The sequence below is a fragment of the Oncorhynchus kisutch genome, linkage group LG7 (genome assembly GCF_002021735.2).
Source record: "Oncorhynchus kisutch isolate 150728-3 linkage group LG7, Okis_V2, whole genome shotgun sequence".
Classification (NCBI taxonomy): domain Eukaryota; kingdom Metazoa; phylum Chordata; class Actinopteri; order Salmoniformes; family Salmonidae; genus Oncorhynchus; species Oncorhynchus kisutch.
The window spans coordinates 26973678-26994047 of NC_034180.2; the positions used below are offsets into that span (position 1 = coordinate 26973678).

General features: G+C 39.1%; 1 protein-coding gene across 1 annotated transcript in view; it reads left to right on the forward strand.

The window, feature by feature from the left end:
- Positions 1-2232: 2232 nt before the first annotated feature.
- Positions 2233-20370, forward strand: part of LOC109893690 (uncharacterized protein C14orf132-like) — a 47857-nt gene continuing 29719 nt past the window's right edge. Inside the window, exon 1 of the mRNA XM_031828773.1 lies at positions 2233-2562. Coding sequence (XP_031684633.1) covers positions 2536-2562 — 27 coding nt within the window. The 5' untranslated portion in view covers positions 2233-2535. The remainder of the gene's footprint in view (positions 2563-20370) is intronic.

Sequence of the window (20370 nt, forward strand, 5' to 3'; positions counted from 1 at the left end):
TGTTTGCTTTGGCACCTTTCAACACCCTGCATTATCACAGTCATGCATGCAAAACACTCACTTACACTACTGATTACTGATTACACACACACCATTGTATATTGTACTTAGTTTGCTTTATTTAATAAATATATGTTTTGTTACTCCTTATCTCCACGTTGTCTCCCTTTAGTTACGGGCTTTGAGCCGGTTTGTGACAGTCTGCCATTTGTATAAGGCCATTTTTATGAAATTTACAGCTCTAACTAGCTATATCTGGGTTTTTTATTTATCTTTCCCTACATTTTCAACAATAGAACTTGGGTCAAAGGGTGAACTACCTGAGTAGTACCCCTTTGGGGTCATGGTTACAGAAGGTATTACTCTTTTCTGATTATTGTCTGACCAGCTCAAACCTGTAATTTAGTGAACCCAAAGGTACTGTGAAACGTGCCGTATCAAAGCCAGTGGAGATCAGCTATGTAATGTGTGAAAGAGGAAATCATGTGTACACTTAGACTGAGTATGCCACCTAGTCCCAATCCAAGGTACACTAGTTCCATTTATTTTACTCCCAGGTTACCAGGTAGCATTCAAGTGTTCTGATGGATTACACTTGAATTCCATTGAGAGTTATTCTCCAAAACTAAGGAGCCTAATCAATGAGTATTTGGAGACAGTGGTGCTCGGTGCCGTTGAGGGAGGATTATTTTTTTGAGGGAGCATGGCCTTATTTCTATTACAGAATATTGGATGACTGTCATTCATATTCCATTCACCCAGCTCAATGGAACATCGATAGGTTTAGGCATTTACATCATACTCAAATCATGCGATTGCTACAACCTAGCCTATGAATGAAAGAATTTTGAGTAATCAAGGTAACAGACAGTGACACATTCAATACCGCCTTGCACACTCTTGCCTGCATCTAGCTGATCTAGGTGTAATCATTAGTCCAACAGTTGCAAATGAGAGTTTCTATTGGACAAATTCAGGTATGTCTATGCTGGTTTCGTCCTTTCACCTATTCCCTTCCCTTGTGGATTTATTTCAGTGCAAAACACATCAGCGTTCTGTGACCAGGCGCAAAAACCTTTCAGAGCCAAACCTTCATATCATGACCGCTAACCACTACACACAGCCCACATCGTTGTCACTTCATAGTCAACATACTAGAAGTATCCAACTACAATCATGCAGTACAGTGTACAGTCATAAAGCAGTTTAGCAGCTACACCAGTGGGCTCCAGTGGCAATAAATGAATAAAAATCAAAACCGTATCTTGACTTGGAAGAGTTCCAGTGTTGGATAACTATAGCCAGCTAGCTAACATAGCATCCCTCTCTGTTTGAGCCGGGTGTTTGAATAGGGTAAATATTTGTTTTTCAAAACTGTTCAACTATTGTCTTTCTCTCATTTTGAGTCAACTACTCACCACATTATATGCACTGCAGTTCTAGCTAGCTAGATTATGCTTTCAGTACTAGATTAATTCTCTGATTCTTTGATTGGGTGAACAACATGTCAATTCATGCTGCAAGCGCTCTGATAGGTTGGAGGACGTTCTCAGGAAGTTGTCATAATTACGGTGTAAGTCTATGAAAGGGGGTGAAAATCATGAGCCTCCTAGGTTTTGTATTGAAGTCAGTGTACCCATAGGGCGGCGCACAATGGCCCATCATCTCCAGTTTAGAGTTTGCAATTAAAACTGTTTTAATAAATGATTTGGTGTCGTGAATATATTTAGTATTGTTTAATCTAAAAAGGATAACTTTTTTAATGTTTCACTTTTTATTAAATTAACTGAGGAGGATGGTCCTCCCCTTCCTCCTCTCAGGAGCCTCCACTGTTTGGAGATACAGGGGAGGCTGTTATGAATATCAATGTTACAGTAACTACTGTCCAAGTTTGTGTGGTCTACATTTGACTCAAGCATGTAGGCAGAGAGTATAGGCCAGGTCTTCTCTGTATCACTGTAATATGAACAGCATGGGAATATTGAAAAATACATTTCAAATCATACTCCTTGATTACCTGTCCTTATCTTTGGTAGCCTAGTCTGTCACTGTAAAACGTCTGCCAGGACCCACATGGGGAACATACATTTGAGAATTGATTGACATGATTGACAGTTTAACATTATTTTTCAAGCAAGAAGTAGGGTACTCGATTCTAACTGGGTAAAAGTAGGAGTTTAATAGAGAAAGAGAGAGGGATAGAGAGCTTGTTGTTCACCCGCCTCCATCCCTAATGTGACTTCGAGAACACAGTACACAGAGCATCATTCACCGTGCCCGCTTCTTCTCTCGTCTCCCACGCTCACATCGCATTCTCCCGCTCTATGCTCGCGCAGATGTGGACCTGAAAACTACTCAACCTCTCGTTACAAAATTGCCGTTTGTATGTAATTGCTCGACATGTTTTTCACATTAAATTAGACTGAACCTGAAGACTGCTTGTCACACGTAGACCAATGCTGTTTTTGGGAATAAAATAAACTACAATTTTTCTTTTTGGGTGCGTAGGTTGGTTGTCTTGACTAGAGCAACAGTATGGATCTCTCATTTATAGCTGCACAGGTAAGAATACGCGCTGTGTTTGTGTTAGTAAGTGGTTTATTTAGCAAACAAGTGGTTACAAAGCGAACCCTGACTTAACTTTATTTTCTAAAATGTGAGGGCGTGGCATTGTTGTTTTTAGTGGTGTGTGGTGGACACTGTAGACATTGACGTGATTTTCTGCAAATTATAGGCTATTTTATTTATCTGTAGAGCTGTTAGGGCAAGATGGATAGATATGTCACTCTTTTTGAGCAAGCTATACAGTATCTCTAAAATACTAAGGTTTTTGACATTACGCTAGTTCTTCTGACAGATACTCCCCTATTAGAATACATGTTGAAAATCCTTGTTTAAGTCGGTTTCAATTTACCGCATGTTAAATTGACCATTACAAGGGTAGGCTGCCTACCTGTATTTGCATGTTGTCAACTACAGGTAAATGACAAAATGATGGAAAAACTTTAGTCAATGAAGGATACAAAGTATATTGAAAGCAAATGCTTCAACACAGGTGTTGTTCCAGAGTTAATTAAGCAACTAACATTCCATTATGCTTATCGTCATGTATAAAAATGCTGGGCATGCCATTATTTTGGCTACCATCCCAGCTAGCACATAACGTTCTGAGAACCATATGTTTTTTTAGAGCTTGGTCAGAGCGTGATTGTCCTATGGTAATTTTGCATACAACCTTCCCAAAACTTTTTGGGAATGGTGTAGGATAGTTGCTTGACTTTGGAACATTCTCAGCACATTTAAGGAACTTGACAAAACATTATTTTCTTGGCATTTCATTACATTAACAGAACGTTTTCAAAAATGTCAAACATGGTTACATTAAAATTTTGGTAGTGTTCTAGAAATCTTCTTCTACTGGTTTGACATTGGGAATAGTTCAAAGAATGTTAAGAAACAATGTTCTTCTCTGGGAATGTCAGTACTTCAGCATAACATTTCCTTCGTGGTTCTATTTAAAGTCATGTTCTCAAATTGTTCAGAGAATGTTAAGAAAACTCCATTAAAAACCACAAACACTTTAGTAACGTTCAGAGAACGTTCTAAGAATGTAATTTGAAAATATACGTTCAGCGTCAACAAAACTTTATCCTCTATCTTGTTAAGTGTGTTCAGGTGTGTTGGCTGTGCCCACTAACAGCTTTGTAAGTGTAAAAAAAAACATGGCATGCTAGCTCCATCCTGTTGGTGCAGTGGACTAATTCCATGGATAAAGAACAGAAGATTATAGGTTTGAATATCACTGATGCCATGTCACTATATATATATATATATATATATTTGCATGATTAATGGTGTCCTATCTGTGCTTGGAGTTTTATAAAAAGTCAACCCAAAATAAGTTTGCAGTGCTATTGAAAGGAAGTTTAAAAAAAACTCCAAATAACCTATAATTTTCATCCTCAGTGTTAATAACACCTCCCAGGAAAACTTTAAAGGAAACAGAGTAAAATGTTCTCAGAACCTCGCTGAAAAGTAAAGATTAAAAGTTCCCAGAACAGGCTAAATGTTCACTTCTGTTCTCAGAACGTTTAAAAAAACATTCAGTTTTACCAATGTATGGCTTTCTCCCCACAACCAAAGTGAAACCAAAAACAAATGTTCCCACTACTTCCAAGGAACCAAATGTACTAGGTGGGATGGCTTTGCCCCCCCATAGGATGACAATGCCCCCATCCACAGGGCATGAGTGGTCACTGAATGGTTTGATGATCACGAAAATGCTGTAAACCATATGCCATAGCCTTCTCAGTCACTTGATCACAACTTAACACCATTCTCATTTATGGGAGATTATTGAGCGGTGCCTGAGACAGCGTTTTTCACCACCATCAACAAAACACCAAATGATGGAATTTCTCATGGAATAAATCAAATCAAATCAAATGTATTTATATAGCCCTTCGTACATCAGCTGATATCTCAAAGTGCTGTACAGAAACCCAGCCTAAAACCCCAAACAGCAAGCAATGCAGGTGTAGAAGCACGGTGGCTAGGAAAAACTCCCTAGAAAGGCCAAAACCTAGGAAGAAACCTAGAGAGGAACCAGGCTATGTTGGGTGGCCAGTCCTCTTCTGGCTGTGCCGGGTGGAGATTATAACAGAACATGGCCAAGATGTTCAAATGTTCATAAATGACCAGCATGGTCGTATAATAATAAGGCAGAACAGTTGAAACTGGAGCAGCAGCACGGTCAGGTGGACTGGGGACAGCAAGGAGTCATCATGTCAGGTAGTCCTGGGGCATGGTCCTAGGGCTCAGGTCCTCCGAGAGAGAGAAAGAAAGAGAGAATTAGAGAGAGCATATGTGGGGTGGCCAGTCCTCTTCTGGCTGTGCCGGGTGGAGATTATAACAGAACATGGCCAAGATGTTCAAATGTTCATAAATGACCAGCATGGTCGAATAATAATAAGGCAGAACAGTTGAAACTGGAGCAGCAGCACGGCCAGGTGGACTGGGGACAGCAAGGAGTCATCATGTCAGGTAGTCCTGGGGCATGGTCCTAGGGCTCAGGTCCTCCGAGAGAGAGAGAGAGAGAGAGAGAGAGAGAGAGAGAGAGAGAGAGAGAGAGAATGAGAATTAGAGAACGCACACTTAGATTCACACAGGACACCGAATAGGACAGGAGAGGTACTCCAGATATAACAAACTGACCCTAGCCCCCCGACACATTAACTACTGCAGCATAAATACTGGAGGCTGAGACAGGAGGGGTCAGGAGACACTGTGGCCCCATCCGAGGACACCCCCAGACAGGGCCAAACAGGAAGGATATAACCCCACCCACTTTGCCAAAGCACAGCCCCCACACCACTAGAGGGATATCTTCAACCACCAACTTACCATCCTGAGAATAATGGTGTCGGATCCCTCCAATAGAGTTCCAGACACTTGTTTAATCTATAGTGTATTCAGTCTGTTCTGGCTCGTGTTGGCCTAACACCCTATTTAAGAAACTTTTTATGTCAGTGTTTCCTTTATTTTGGCAGTTACCTGTATATTGCTACTGACATGTGGGGAGGGTTGGGTGTATTATCTGAAAAATGTAGTCCATTACTGCTTTAGTTACATGAAAAATGAAGTAGTAATTTCAATTACTTTTGGATTACTTTCACTTCTAACACCTTGTCATATTTCATTTAGTAACATGACTATTTCGTGACTATAAAGCATACAGATCCTGTAACTTACATGTTCTATATTCTATGTGAGACAGTACACACAGGCTCCATACTAACTTTTTCCTAATGTTTTCAGCTGGTGGCACAAGCCTATGATTTGGTTGCACCAAAATGTTGTTGCGGGGTCAGGCAATAGAAATGTTTTTGTAGCCTAATGATCTTATATGAACCCATTCAAAGTGCTTAATTCGAAGTGTACTAAACTACTAAAATGGTGTGGGACAGGCTCAGATTGGTCTCCACAACACTTGCTCATTTTCAGATTTAATCAGGGCGGTTTTCATTCATCTGCTCAGGTGGAGCGACATTTGTCGACATCTTAGATATAAAAACAACTCCTCCAAGTGGGATAGAATTTAGGTACAATAGTGGTAAAGAAAATCCAAGGACACCGGTGAGCTGAACAAAATTCCTCTGATATGCCCAAACATCTGTTAAGTAATATAAGGTATAATTGTATAATTGTCATTGTCTCAAAGAGCCATTATGACTCATTAGTCAATTAGACATAGCTAGGTGTATTTAATTTTAATTCCCCAATTAAATAAGAGATTTGAATGTATAAAGGATTTTTTTTTAAAAAGTAAGATCCTTTCCCTAATGGTGGCGCTCTAACCATGCACAAATTACCATAAGAACACAGCCATTTTTAAGTGCAGAGTTTGTGCATTGTTTTTGTCTACTAGATAGCAGTAGGAGATCACATGATGTCTCGTAGCCACTTGAAACCAGTTGCCTCTAGTTTGGGTAGTGAGTCACCGTGCCAAAATGGCTGAACGGATTTTCAAGCCTGACATCTTAAAATGACTTTAGCAATCAGGGAGATTCTTATGACATTGCCAGCAGTAAGATTTTATTTCGATTTCCAAAACAACCACTCAGAGTTTAATTAAGATTGACTTAATTAAACTGGTATTGACACTGTTCAATGGAACAGCACAGGCATTTTACTACTGTATGCATAACATGTGAGTTAGTTAAAGCTGCATACAGTAGTACAGTAGTTCTAATTTTCACAATTCATGAGAATGATGGTGTTTACGACAGCAACAGCAAAATGCAGTTGTGAATTTATGGTGACAGTGGAATAAAAAAAATATTTGCAGAGACAATATTCAGAATGGGATTCTGATTAAATATGAGTTAGTTTGGAGTATTTTGGAGCGTTTTCTAACATGCTTTAGACCACGGAGGCTGCTGAGGGGAGGACAGCTCATAATAATGGCTGGAACAGAGCTAATGGAATGGCATGATATATTTGACACTATTCCACTGATTCAACTCCAGCCATTAGCACAAGCCCATCATCCCAAATTAAGGTGCCACCAACCTCCTGTGCTTTAGACACATTTTTATAATATATTGTCAATGGGAAGTGATGACTCAGCAAAATGTGTCAACCAATTTTCTCTGTAATGAACCCCCCCCCCAAAAAAATATATATATTTTTAATTTTATATATATATATATATATATATATATATATATATATATACATATATATTGTAACGGATAGAGAGGAGGACCAAGGTGCAGCGTGATAAGTGTTCATGTCTTTTTAATAAACAAACTGAACACTGGAACAATGTGAACAAAACGAAACAGTACAGTGTGGCCCAAACACTCACACGGAAACAAACACCCACAAACCAAAAGTGAAACCCAGGCTACCTAAGTATGATTCTCAATCAGGGACAACAATTGACAGCTGCCTCTGATTGAGAACCATACTAGGCCGAACTCAAAAACACACATAGAAAAACAAACATAGACTGCCCACCCCAACTCACGCCCTGACCATACTAAAACACAGACAAAAACAAAGGAACTAAGGTCAGAACGTGACATATACAGTGGGGCAAAAAATTATTTAGTCAGCCACCAATTGTGCAAGTTCTCCCACTTAAAAAGATGAGAGGCCTGTAATTTTCATCATAGATACACTTCAACTATGACAGACAAAATGAGAAAGAGAAATCCAGAAAATTGGAGTCTTGACTTTGCGATGAGAAAATATGGGTGTTTTTTTGTTCATCCATCTCAGTGTACCAACACTGCTGAAAACCAATGGACCTTCTACCCTCACTTTGTCTCCAAAAGATGACTGATGTCATCACAAGTCTCTTTCCTACAGAGAATAGAAGTTCCAGAGAAGCTGAGCTTTTCTAATGCATGCTGCATGGTTAGCTGGGGATTTTGTCCAGCAGTAGATAGTGGCTGATGGTGGCTGGGGAGAGGGTTGTGTAGGCCACATAGATACTGTTAAGTTACTGTAATACTTACTTATGTGGTGTAGTCTACCACAGAGACTATGTAGAGAGAATAGACTAAGCATGGGACCCTTGAACAGAGATAACATTGTACATAATATATTGGAAAAATTATTCAGTAAAGCTTCAAGCAAAATATTTGTGTTAATTGTCCTTGTAACAGGTATTTTGCATTATGCAATTACAGGGAGATCAGTTTTGATGCTGACTACCCAACAAGACTTCCTCAGCCTAAAGGTCTCAGGCATACAGTAAATCAAAGTTTTTCGTTTTTTTTTCTGTACTGTATTTGTCAGTGCTCAAGTTCAGTGAGGTTAGGTAACTGAAAGTTGCCACTTTCATTGTAAAATAACCTTCGATAGAAGTGCTCAAACAATGCATCCTTTTTGTTTTTTGATACTATTTGAATTACAAATGAAAAAGCCATACTTCATTCGGTCAAAAGTAGAGTCGTCCTCAAGCATTACAGAACATTGATTAATAGGCGACAATCATAACCCCATGGCTTTTGAATGCTAAGTTGAGAGCAATAATAATGTATTCTGTCTAGAATAGACACAATTATGAAATTATAAATACCATAACCTACAGAATTTTACCAGCAACAGTGTGTGAAAACCTTGTGAAGACTTACAGAAAACGTTTGACCTCTGTCATTGCCAACAAAGGATATATAACAATGTATTGAGATAAACTTTTGTTATTGACCAAATACTTATTTTCCACCATAATTTGCAAATAAATTCATAAAAAATCCTACAATGTGATTTTCTGGATTTCTTTTTCTAATTTTGTCTGTCATAGTTGAAGTGTACCTATGATGAAAATTACAGGCCTCTCTCATCTTTTTAAGTGGGGGAACTGGCACAATTGGTGGCTGACTAAATACTTTTTTGCCCCACTGTATCTTTTAAGAGGAGGGATGACCTTAATGTAGGTCAAATAGAGGCACTATGGCCTCAAGTACATCTGCCTCACCAGGCACCCGTATTGGTAGGAGGTGTGTGTATAGACCTCCTAGCTCTAAGGTGTCCTATCTGGATGACTTATGTACTGGGTTTGACCAGGCGACAAATAGCAACAGAGATGTATTTACCTTCTGTGATTTTAATATAAATTGGAAGGATCACAATAGTTTGAATAGAACAAAATTGATGAGATATGCTAAGAACTGTGGTTTGAAACAAATGGTTAATGATACTACTAGATCTTCAATTAAGTTGGGTCATCGTTCAGACACATGCATTGATCTGATTTTCTGTAATATACCATTGCAATGCTTAAAAGCCAGATCAATGCCAGTGGGCTGGACAGACCATAATATTGTGACCATAACCATGAACACCAATTTTTCCAAAGAAACCCCCTAGGATTGTGGTCAAAATAAATTTTAAAACATTTAATCATGAGTTATTTCTAAATGATTTGGCTGCTGTACCCTGGGAGCTGATTTATCTAGAGGATGATTTAAATCACACTACAGAATGTTTTATTGATTTGCTCATGGAGGTAATGGACCATCATGCCCCTATAAGAAAGAGTACAATTGGTGCCCGTCCATCTCCATGGATTGATGATGAACTGGGTGAGGCTTTTTCTCAAAGAAATATGGCAAAGGTCTTAGCAGCCAAGTCAAAATTAGAAATTGATGAACAGAATTATAGAACATTATGTAATTATGCAGTTAAATTGAACCGAAAGAAAAAAAAAGTTATTTTACAACAATGCTTTTATTGATTGTAAAAATGATTCTAAAAATGTATGGAACACAGTTAAGGGCTTACTTGGTACATCTATCTCATCATGCCCATCTAGTGTGGAGTTTGACGGGAGAATAATAACAAAACCAGTTGACGTTGCCAATCATTTTGCAGATTTTTTTTACTCAGAAAATTTAATTACTGAGCAACAATGTAGACATACATTCTTCCAAACAAGCTATTGTCCAATGGATTGATGATCATATTATGAGCAATAAGATCTGCTCTTTTAGTCTACAAACGGTTTCAGTGGAGGAGGTGTTAAACCTATTGAAGTCATTACCTGATGGTAAATCTACAGGTTATGGTCTTATGGACAATTTTTTGCTTCGCTGTGCTGCTCCCCAGATTGCAGTTCCACTGAGATACATATTTAATTGGTCACTGGAAAAGGGGATGTTTGCAAATGTATGGAAGCATGCGAAACTGTGTCCTATTCCGAAAGACTGCAAAGAACCCATTACTCCTGCCAATAGTCGACCAATTAGTCTACTCCCTACACTCAGTAAGATATTGGAGGGTATTGTGAGTAGACAAATGTGGGAGTACATGGAAAAGAATGATCTGATTACAGCCAATCAGCATGCTTATCGCAAAAACCATTCCACTACCACTGCATTGGTTGACATTACTGACCAGTGGCTCAATGCTATGGACAATGGCACATTTGTAGGTGTACTATTTTTAGATTTCAGTGCAGCATTTGATTTAGTGGATCATGGAATAATTTTGACAAAATTAATGCATTATGGTTTTAAGGAGGTAGCATTGAATTGGGTACAGTCATATCTAACTGACAGGAAACAGTCCACCTATATCAATGGTTCATTTTCTTCCCCTAATGTGTTAAACTGTGGAATACCGCAGGGCAGCTGCCTTGGGCCACTTCTTTACTTAATATGTACCAACGACCTCCCCTATGCCTTGGTTGAAACTCAAGCTACTATATTTGCAGATGATACTACAATTTATGCAGCAAGACAATTGGTAGCAGGCTTTATGAGGAGATTTTGAGAATATCAGGAAGTGGGTTTGCCAAAACAAACTTGTTTTAAACACCAAGAAAACCAAAGTTATGTTGGTCTGTTCAACTAGGAAAAGGCCAAAACAGCATGGGATAGAATTAAGTATGGCAGGAGTACAAATTGAAGAAGTGGCAGAAACCAAACTATTGGGAGTGCAGCTAGACAACTGCTTATCATGGTCGTCTCAAATAACGAATCTATGTAAAAATATATATATATTATATCAGCATGCATAATCAGAAGGATAGCTAAATATTTACCAGGAAAAATTATTCAGCAAATAACACAAGCATTAATTGAGAGTCAGGTGAACTACTGTTCGGTGGTCTGGGGAAATGCATCATCAAGTGAAGTTAGGAGGCTGCAGAATGCACAGAATAAAGCAGCAAGGATTGTTTTAAGGTGGAGAAATGGTTCTTCTGGTGCAGTCATGCGCAGAGTTTTTTGTTGGTCATCAATCGACAAGATAATTGCAAAAAACATGCTTATTTTATTTTATGATATACATAATTTAAAACGGCCAAGTTCTATTCACAACGGTATTCAGTTGGTAAGAGACAGACATTCCGTAAATACTAGGAATAGATTGTCCACCATCTATGCGTTATCCAGACAGAAAAGAGAAATAGGCAAAAGAACATTTCGATTTAGAGCAATAAAGAAATGGAATAAATTAACTGAGCAAACTAGAAACCTTTCAATATATACATTTAAACATTATTTTAAAACAATTTAAATATAGTATATAGAAATGTTGTGGGACTATAGTAGATGAAGAATCTTTTTTTTTAGATTGAGTATTTATTGGGTCATTATGCTAGTATATTATGTGTGTTTGTAATAGTGTGTTATATGTGAAAGTGTGTTTGTATTATAAATTGTATTTTAATGTTTAAGGACTCTTGGAAGATTAGTCCAAATGGGGACTAAAATAGATCCAAATCAAGTCAAAATCTACCAAGAGAGTTCTCATCTCTATTATTTGTAGCCATCTATTTACCATCACAAACTGATGGTGGCTCTAAGACCGCACTCAATGAGCTGTATAAGCAAAAAAACATGCTCATCCAGAAGCAGTGCTCCTAGTGGCTGGGGACTTTAATGCAGGCAAACTTAAATCCGTTTCACCTCATTTCTACCAGCATGTCACATGTGCAACCAGAGGAAAAAAACTGTAGACCACCTTTACTCCACACAGAGATGCATACAAAGCTTTCCCTCACCCTCCATTTGGCAAATCTGACCCTAATTCTATCCTCCTGATTCCTGCTTACAAGAAAACCCAAAGCAGGAAGCACCAGTGACTCGCTCAGTACAGAAGTGGTCAGATGACGCGGATGCTAAGCTACAGGACGGTTTTGCTAGCACAGACTGGAATATGTTCTGGGATTCATCCAATGGCATTGAGGAGTATACCACCTCAGTCCCCGGTTTCATCAATAAGTGCATCGACAACATCGTCCTCACAGTGACCGTACATACTGTACATATCCCAATCCGGAGGCCTTGGACTACAAACAACAGCCGCACCGAGCTAAAGGCAAGTGCTGCCGCTTTCACGGAGCAGGACACTAATCCGGACGCTAATTAGAAATCCTGCCATGCCCTCAGGCGACCCATCAAACAGGCAAAGCGTCAATACAGAACTATGATAGAATCCTACTACACCGGCTCTGGCGCTTGTCGGATATGACAGGGCTTGAAAACTATTATGGACTTCAAAAGGATACCGAGCCGCGGAAAGCCAGTGACGCAAGCCTACCAGACGAGCTACATTACTTTTATGCTCGCTTCCAGGCAAGGAACACTGAAGCGTGCATGAGAGCACAAGCTGTTCCGGATGACTGTGTCAACATTCACAAAGCAGCAGGGCCAGACGAATTACCAGGATGTGTACTCAAAGTATGCGCGGACCAACTGGCAAGTGTCTTCACTGAAATGTTCAACCTCTCCCTGACCGAGTCTGTAATACCTACTTGTTTCAGAGTTCAACACCATAGTGCCCACAAAGCTCATCACTAAGCTAAGGATCCTGAGACTAAACACCTCCCTCTGTAACTGGATCCTGGACTACAACCAGACATTGCCCTCTTTGGGTACAGCAAGCACCATCCCCCTCTCTCTGTCTCTTACAACCAGGCTGCTGTGGTCAGAGAGGTCGTAAATTCCTAGGGAAGACCCTGCCTCATGGCCACACAGTATAGAGACAGAGTGAAGTTTCATAGAGAACAAAGGAATTTCTTCCACCTCATAGAACTTGAGGTCCTGAACAACATTTATGTTCCGGAGAAGGTATAAAAGATCGGTGAAGAATCCAGCTACGAACTGGTCTGTTTGTTACATTTTGGTGAAGCTCATGGGAGACGGTGTTTATATAATAGCCTCCGATATAAGGTTTACATCTAATTGTTGTATAAGATGAATGAGTGAGGGTGATACTGTTTGTAAAATTGTGTAATGTGATTTTAGACTGTTTAATGAAGGAAATTCCAATTCCCCTTTGAGTTTAACTATATCAGAGGACCGCCCATGAGCCCAGTTAGGGTCGGGCATCCTTGGACAGGCCCTTTTCTGCAATTCCGAATAAAACCCCAACTTTGAGAAGTTCTCACTAGACCATGTTTTTCTCTATTACGAGAGGACAAAGGTTACAGACCATTGCTGAATCTTTTAACCATACCACGTGGTTAAACTATTAGACTATCGATACTGACAGAATAAGAACAAGTCTTTGATATTAATTACTAGTCTGCAGCTAGGAATTCGGTATAATTGAACACGAAGAACGACAACCGCCGAAACATCCATTCTACAACATTAATTAATATTAATGTCGCTCTGAACTATCCCCTCTAACCATGACAGACAGAGAGAGAGAGAGAGAGAGAGAGACGGACAATTCTACAAAAGAACCAAACATTTCAACAGCGATCAAGACGACACACTGAGCGTAAATATATATATATATATTGATTGCAATCGTTCCCAAATGAGTGAGCGTTCATTTGCAAAGGATTAGTATTTCAATTGTTATAATTATCAACTCTGTAGTGACTTCTCAGTCGACCCCCAATTCCCTTTTGTTGAACAAGCCGCCATGCCAGTTTAGCCCACTAGGGCACATTCCCCTATCATTTCTTGTAACCATATTTACTTTGTTTGTTTGTGTGTGCACTTCTGTGATTGAACTACTTAGTTAGTAAATAAATGATTTAAGACAATTGATGTATGGATGACTCATAGTGAAGACTGGGTTCGTGCAGATAACCAACAATTTACAACGTTTGTAATGAGACTAACATGAGGTAAAGTAAATAATTCATTAATTCGAAGACTAATTGATCAGATATAAAATATCTGAAAGTTATATTAGGAAATTATAACTTTGTAATCTGAATATTTTCCTTGGTGCCCTGACTTCCTAGTTAATTAGTTACATGTTTAATCAGTTTAATCGCGTAATACTAATTACAGAGAATCTTTGATAAAAACTAAAAGTCTTAATTTAATGATAGTAAAGACACGACAATATCCACATAATTGTCCTTCCTCATGATGTCATCTATTTTGTGAAGTGCACCAGTCCCTTATGCAGCAAAGCACCCCCACAACATGATGCTGCCACCCCCATGCTTCATGGTTGGGATGGTGTTCTTCAGCTTGCAAGCCTCCCCCTTGTTCCTCCAAACATAACAATGTTCAATATGGCCAAACAGTTCTATTTTTGTTTCATCAGACCAGAGGACAATTCTCAAAAAAGTATGATCTTTGTCCCCATGTGCAGTTGCAAACCGTAGTCTGACTTTTTTATGGTGGTTTTGGAGCAGTGGCTTCTTCCTTGCTGAGCGGCCTTTCAGGTTATGTCGAAATAGGACTTGTTTTACTGTGGATATAGATACTTTTGTACCTGTTTCCTCCAGCATCTTCACAAGGTCCTTTGCGGTTGTTCTGGGATTGATTTGCACTTTTCGCACCAAAGTACATCTCTAGGAGACAGAACACATCTCCTTCCTGAGCGGTACGATGGCTGCGTGGTCAAATGGTGTTTATACTTGCGTACTATTGTTTGTACAGATGAATGTGGTATCTTCAGGCATTTGGAAACTGCTCCCAAGGATGAACCAGACAAAATGTTCTCAAGTCTTGGCTGATTTCTTTTGATTTTCCCATGATGTCAAGCAAAGAGGCACTGAGTTTGAAGGTAGGCCTTGAAATACATCCACAGGCACACCTCCAATTGGCTCAAATGATGTCAATTAACCTATCAAAAGCTTCTAAAGCCATGACATCATTTTCTGGAATTTTCCAAGCTGTTGAAAGGCACAGTCAACTTAGTGTATGTAAACTTCTGACCAACTGGAATTGTGATACAGTGAATTCTAAGTTAAATAATCCGTCTGGAAACAATTGTTGGAAAAATTACTTGTGTCATGCACAAATTAGATGTCCTAACTGACTTGCCAAAACTATAGTTTGTTAACAAGAAATTTGTGGAGTGGTTGAAAAACGAGTTTTAATGACTCCAACCTAAGTGTATGTAAACTTCCGACTTCAACTGTATTTATATCATTCAATCTCACTGCCGATACTTTAAAGTTTGAGGAAATGAATTTGTTAAAAATTCTTGAACTATATTATTTTTCTCTCTGAGTCAACTACTAACCACATGTTATGCACTGCAGTGCTAGCTAGATGTAACTTATGCTTTCAGTACTAAATTACTACTCTGATCCTTCGATTGGGTGGACAAGATATTAGTTCATATTGCAAAAGCTCTGATAAGTCTTCTGGAAGTCGTCAAAATTACTGTGTAAGTCTATGGTAAGGGTGAGAACCATGAGTCTTCTTGGTCAATGTACCCAGAGGAGGTTGAAAAATATCTGTCCTCCGGGCTACACCATTGTGCTACCCAAGAAAGTACTAAGTGAAAATATTTTGCATAGTTTTATCCAAACTTCTTTTAATGTTTCACTATTTAAATTTGTATTCAATTCACTGAGTAGGATGGTACTCCCCTTCCTCCTCTGAGGAGCCTTCACTGTGCCAGAGAGAGCTCCAGCCAAGGATGAAAACAACATTTTCACAAGACCTAGTCCCTCAAACTCCTAAAGGCACGATGAAAAACATATAAGGTAATGCATTGTTAGCAGAACTACTCTTATAAATAGCTGGAGGGCAGAACAGTGAAACAGATGGAAGCAATACAATATATGAGAAAGATGTGAATTGTAATGAAATCCAACCTAGATAGATAAGATGAGCGAGTTGTGCCAGCTGAGGCTCATAGGACCAGACCCGCTCAGCTAGGGAGAGAAAATGAAAGTAGAGTTTTGGTACAATATTGGGTATTTAGTGGAGGCATATGTCTACAAAGATAAGCTTTGGATAATAACTGTGTCCCTAATAAATCCATATAAATATTTAGGTGGAAATAAAATAGCCTTCTGTAATTTATTGTGATATTTCAGCTGAAGTGAAGAACATCAGCTCACACTGTATACACAGTATGTGGCATTCAAAATGATTTCCATAATAAAGTGTTCTAACTGACAGTATTTACATAGTTTCTGCATCATAGAATGAGTTGTGTTGAAGGCATAACATGTTTTGTGTCAGTTAGCATTACAATAAAAATGACTAAACAAAGTTGGGTCTTATTTATTTGATCTACACAGCGGTGCTATGTGAGAAGTAGATTTATAGACTACGCTTGCAGAAAAAAAGGGTTCATAAATGGTTTGTTTAGGTCTGTCTCTTTGGTTCTTTGGTTCTACCTAGGGATCTCCTTCAGGGAAATCCAAAAAAGCCTTTATAGTTCTAGGAGTGTAGGACGGACAACATGTTCCCTCAGTTTGCCTCAGCCACAGGAAGTGACTTATTTACTCAATGACAGATTGAGTAAAAGAAGGAGATAAGCCACACCACAAGTCTAGACTGTGGCCTAGCTATAGTCAAACTGAGTGGAAATAAAACAGGCTTTCAGATACCAAATACTGAGTCCAAATCGCTTTTTAAAAACATGACTTAAAAAACAACATCCTATGCAACATTAACCTGTTAAAAACAGTTCTTTAGCAATGAGGTTTGTGCAGTAGGCTATAGGCGCAATACATTATCGCTGCATATTGGCTATGCTTGAATTTCCCTGAAATTGAGAAATTATATATATTTTTAAATTGTATATGATCACGCTGGCAATAGGTAATTTGTTGTGTTACTTGTGAGGCACCGCTGAGTGAGCATAATAATTTGTTATTCTTTTATTTTACTGGACTGATGGGGAGGGAGGAAGCCGAGGTGAGGCTGCCTCTCTTCCAACTGATGGCGAAACTCAAGTCACACGGTATTATTTCTACCTCATGCACCAATTAATTGTTGTTACTTCTATGACCAGAGAAAGTGAAATATACCTTAATATTACAAAAGACACAATCAGCAAGCTTATCAAAACACTTTTCTATACTCATTCATTACAGCTGCAGTGCTGGTTGTAGTGTGTGTGTGGAAGTAGGGAGCACACATGTTATGGCTTATAAAAGTGTTAAACAAAGTGTCGACACTGCTGAATAACAACTTAAACATGAACTTACTTTTAAAAACAGCACCTATTTGCTATATTCATTGAGTCTCTCTCTAGTCATGGTTTTAAAAGTTTTGAAATCTCACAGTAATAACTTTGTTGTGTACTTAAGGCTTCATTTTACAGCCTATGGCTTTAAGAAACTGTGCAGACACAGTGATCTGAGCTTTCTGATTGGCCAGCGTTCGGCCTTTAGGTGCACTAGATTTGCTCCCTGGGCCTGCCGGATATGCAGAGTTCTACCTTCAGACACATGAAATGTTTCAAAATGGGAACACTTTGCCTTCCCGGCGCTAGAGCTGCTAAATCAAGTGCACCTACCACCAACAGCGCTAAACCAAAAAACAATTTGGAACAGAAATGTTTGGTGATTGACTACGAATGCCTTGGAAATCGGCCATCGATCGCGATCACCGATAGGTCACCACTGCTCTAGAAGAAGCCCTCTGTTTCAATCATAGGCCTGCACCAAAGGGTGCAGAACTTCAGTAAAAACAACAATACCAGAACAAAGTATTGGCTTCCCACTTCACACTGCAATCATCACCAGTACATTGGGCTGTGAGTGGACTCAGAAGAAGGAGAGGCTATGCTGTGCAAACAGTAAACAAGCTTATGTTCCCACCTCATTTGTTCAGATAGAACAGGGTTAGTTAGGAATACCAAACTAACTTTTCTCTCCACAGCTTTAGGCTAAGTGTCTCTGAATAGTTCCAAGGTCGCGTTCAAGGATCTGCTTCACTCTGTAAATCTATGGTGTAGGGAGGAAAGGGGTTTGCTCACTAATTCTGAAATGCTGTTTTTTTTTTATCGTCAAGGTTATTGTTGAAATTGGGGATATTTCACGACAAAGAATATAGTTAGCTCAGTTGCCAGGATTTGAGCATTATGTTTCTCTCATATAATACCCACTTCACTTTAGCTATTCAGTGTTTATTGATCAGTATCAAAGTACACTATACCATATACAGTATTTATTGTGCACCGACGTTACAGGGAAAAGCAGGTACAGCAGAGGTCAGTGAAGGCAGAGCTGAAGGAAGCAAAAACATCCTTGAAAGAAGTGGAGAAAACCTCACAACACTAAGTCTGCTGTGGATGACCTATGTTCCATTACACAGTAAAATGTTACTTTTTAGAGTATCAATCAAGAGTTGAAGGTGCAGCAAAAAATAAATAAAAACAATAGGTGTGAAGTAGAATATTAATATGAATGCATTATTCATCCATGGGAATGAGCATCCAAATATATAGGAGGGTCGATTGACACCATGCAAGGACGATAAAGATTTCGCAGTTTGTCAGGAAATGGGTTAAACCTCAGGCTGCTCGATACTCCCACGTTTTATGACCTGCAGTGGTTGCCCATGGCTACGGCCCATTGACTCGCAAAGACCGATACAATCACCCAGGATCCATTGCGACAGGGATTCAGTCAGCACCCACCTTGATGTGTTCTATGTTATGTTCTGTGTTCTCGCCTCTAAGGGCAGAAACATCAAGCACCAGTAAACATTGAGGAAGCAATGCTGTAAAGAGGTCGGCCTCTTCTCAACCCCTGCAGTGAACATCATCTATTTATGGAGACCTGTCAAATAGGGTTACCTCAATTCCACTGGAACTTTGATATGCCAGTAGAGTATTTGATTTGATTTATAAGGATCCCCATTAGTCAATGTCAAGGGCGACAGCAAGTCTTACTGTGGTCCAGCGTATAACAAAAACTACATTACAGACAAAAGACTTTACAATTGACATCCATTTAAAAACAATAACATTTAGTGTGTGTGTGCGCATCTATTAGTTACACATACATGTCAATACATACACACAACAAGTAGGTCACATGGGGAGAAGAGTTCTGACGTGAGGTGTTGCTTTATTATTATTTTTTAAGCCAGGTTTGCAGTTTACTTGCGCTATATAAAAGATGGAAGGGAGTTCCATGCACTCATGGCTCTGTATAATACTGTATGTTTCCTTGAATTTGTTCTGGACCTGGGAACTGTGAAAAGACCCCTGGTAGCATGTCTGGTTGGGTAAGTGTGTGTGTCAGTGCTGTGTGTAAGTTGACTATACAAGGAGTCTTTCCTCAACTCTTAGCCAAAAGAGAGACTGGCATGTATAGTATTAATATTAGCCCACTGATTACAATGAAGAGCAAGATGTGCCGCTCTGTTCTGGATCAGCTACAGCATAACTAGGTCTTTCTTTGCAGCACTTGACCATATGACTGGAAAATAATAGATAAGATAAAACTAGAGCCTGCAGGACTTGCTTTGTGGAGTCTGGTGTCAAATAATCGGAGCATTTCTTCATTACTGACCGACTTCTCCCCAATTTTACAACCATTGAATCTATATGTTTTGACAATGACAGCTGGTTCAACTGGTTCAACAGCCACACCATTCATTACCAGATTCAGATGAGGTCTAGAACTTAGTGAATCATTTGTACCAAATACAATGCCCTTAGTTTTTGAAATGTTCAGGACCAGTTTATTGCTGGCCAACCATTCCAAAACAGACTGCAACTCTTTGTTAAGGGTTTCAGTGACTTCATTAACTGTGATTGCTGATTTTGTATATGGTTGAATCATCAGCATACATGGACACACATGCTTTGTTTAATGCTAGTGGCAGGTCATTTGTAAAAATAGAAAAGAGTAGAGAGCATAGAGAGCTGCCCTGCGGTACACCACACTTTACATGTTTGACATTAGAGAAGCTTCCATTAAAGAAAACCCTCTGAGTTCTATTAGATATATACAGTGGGCTCCAAAATTACTGGCACGCCTGACTGGCAATGCACAAACAATGCTAAACAAATATAAACAATATATTTATAGAGATAAACTCAAAATACCAACATGTGAAAAATACTGTACTTTATTAATGTTTCAATGGAACCAACCAAAATAATTTATTTGTCACGTTCTGACCTTTATTTCCTGTGTTCTGTATTTAGTTAGTATGGTCAGGGCGTGAGTTGGGT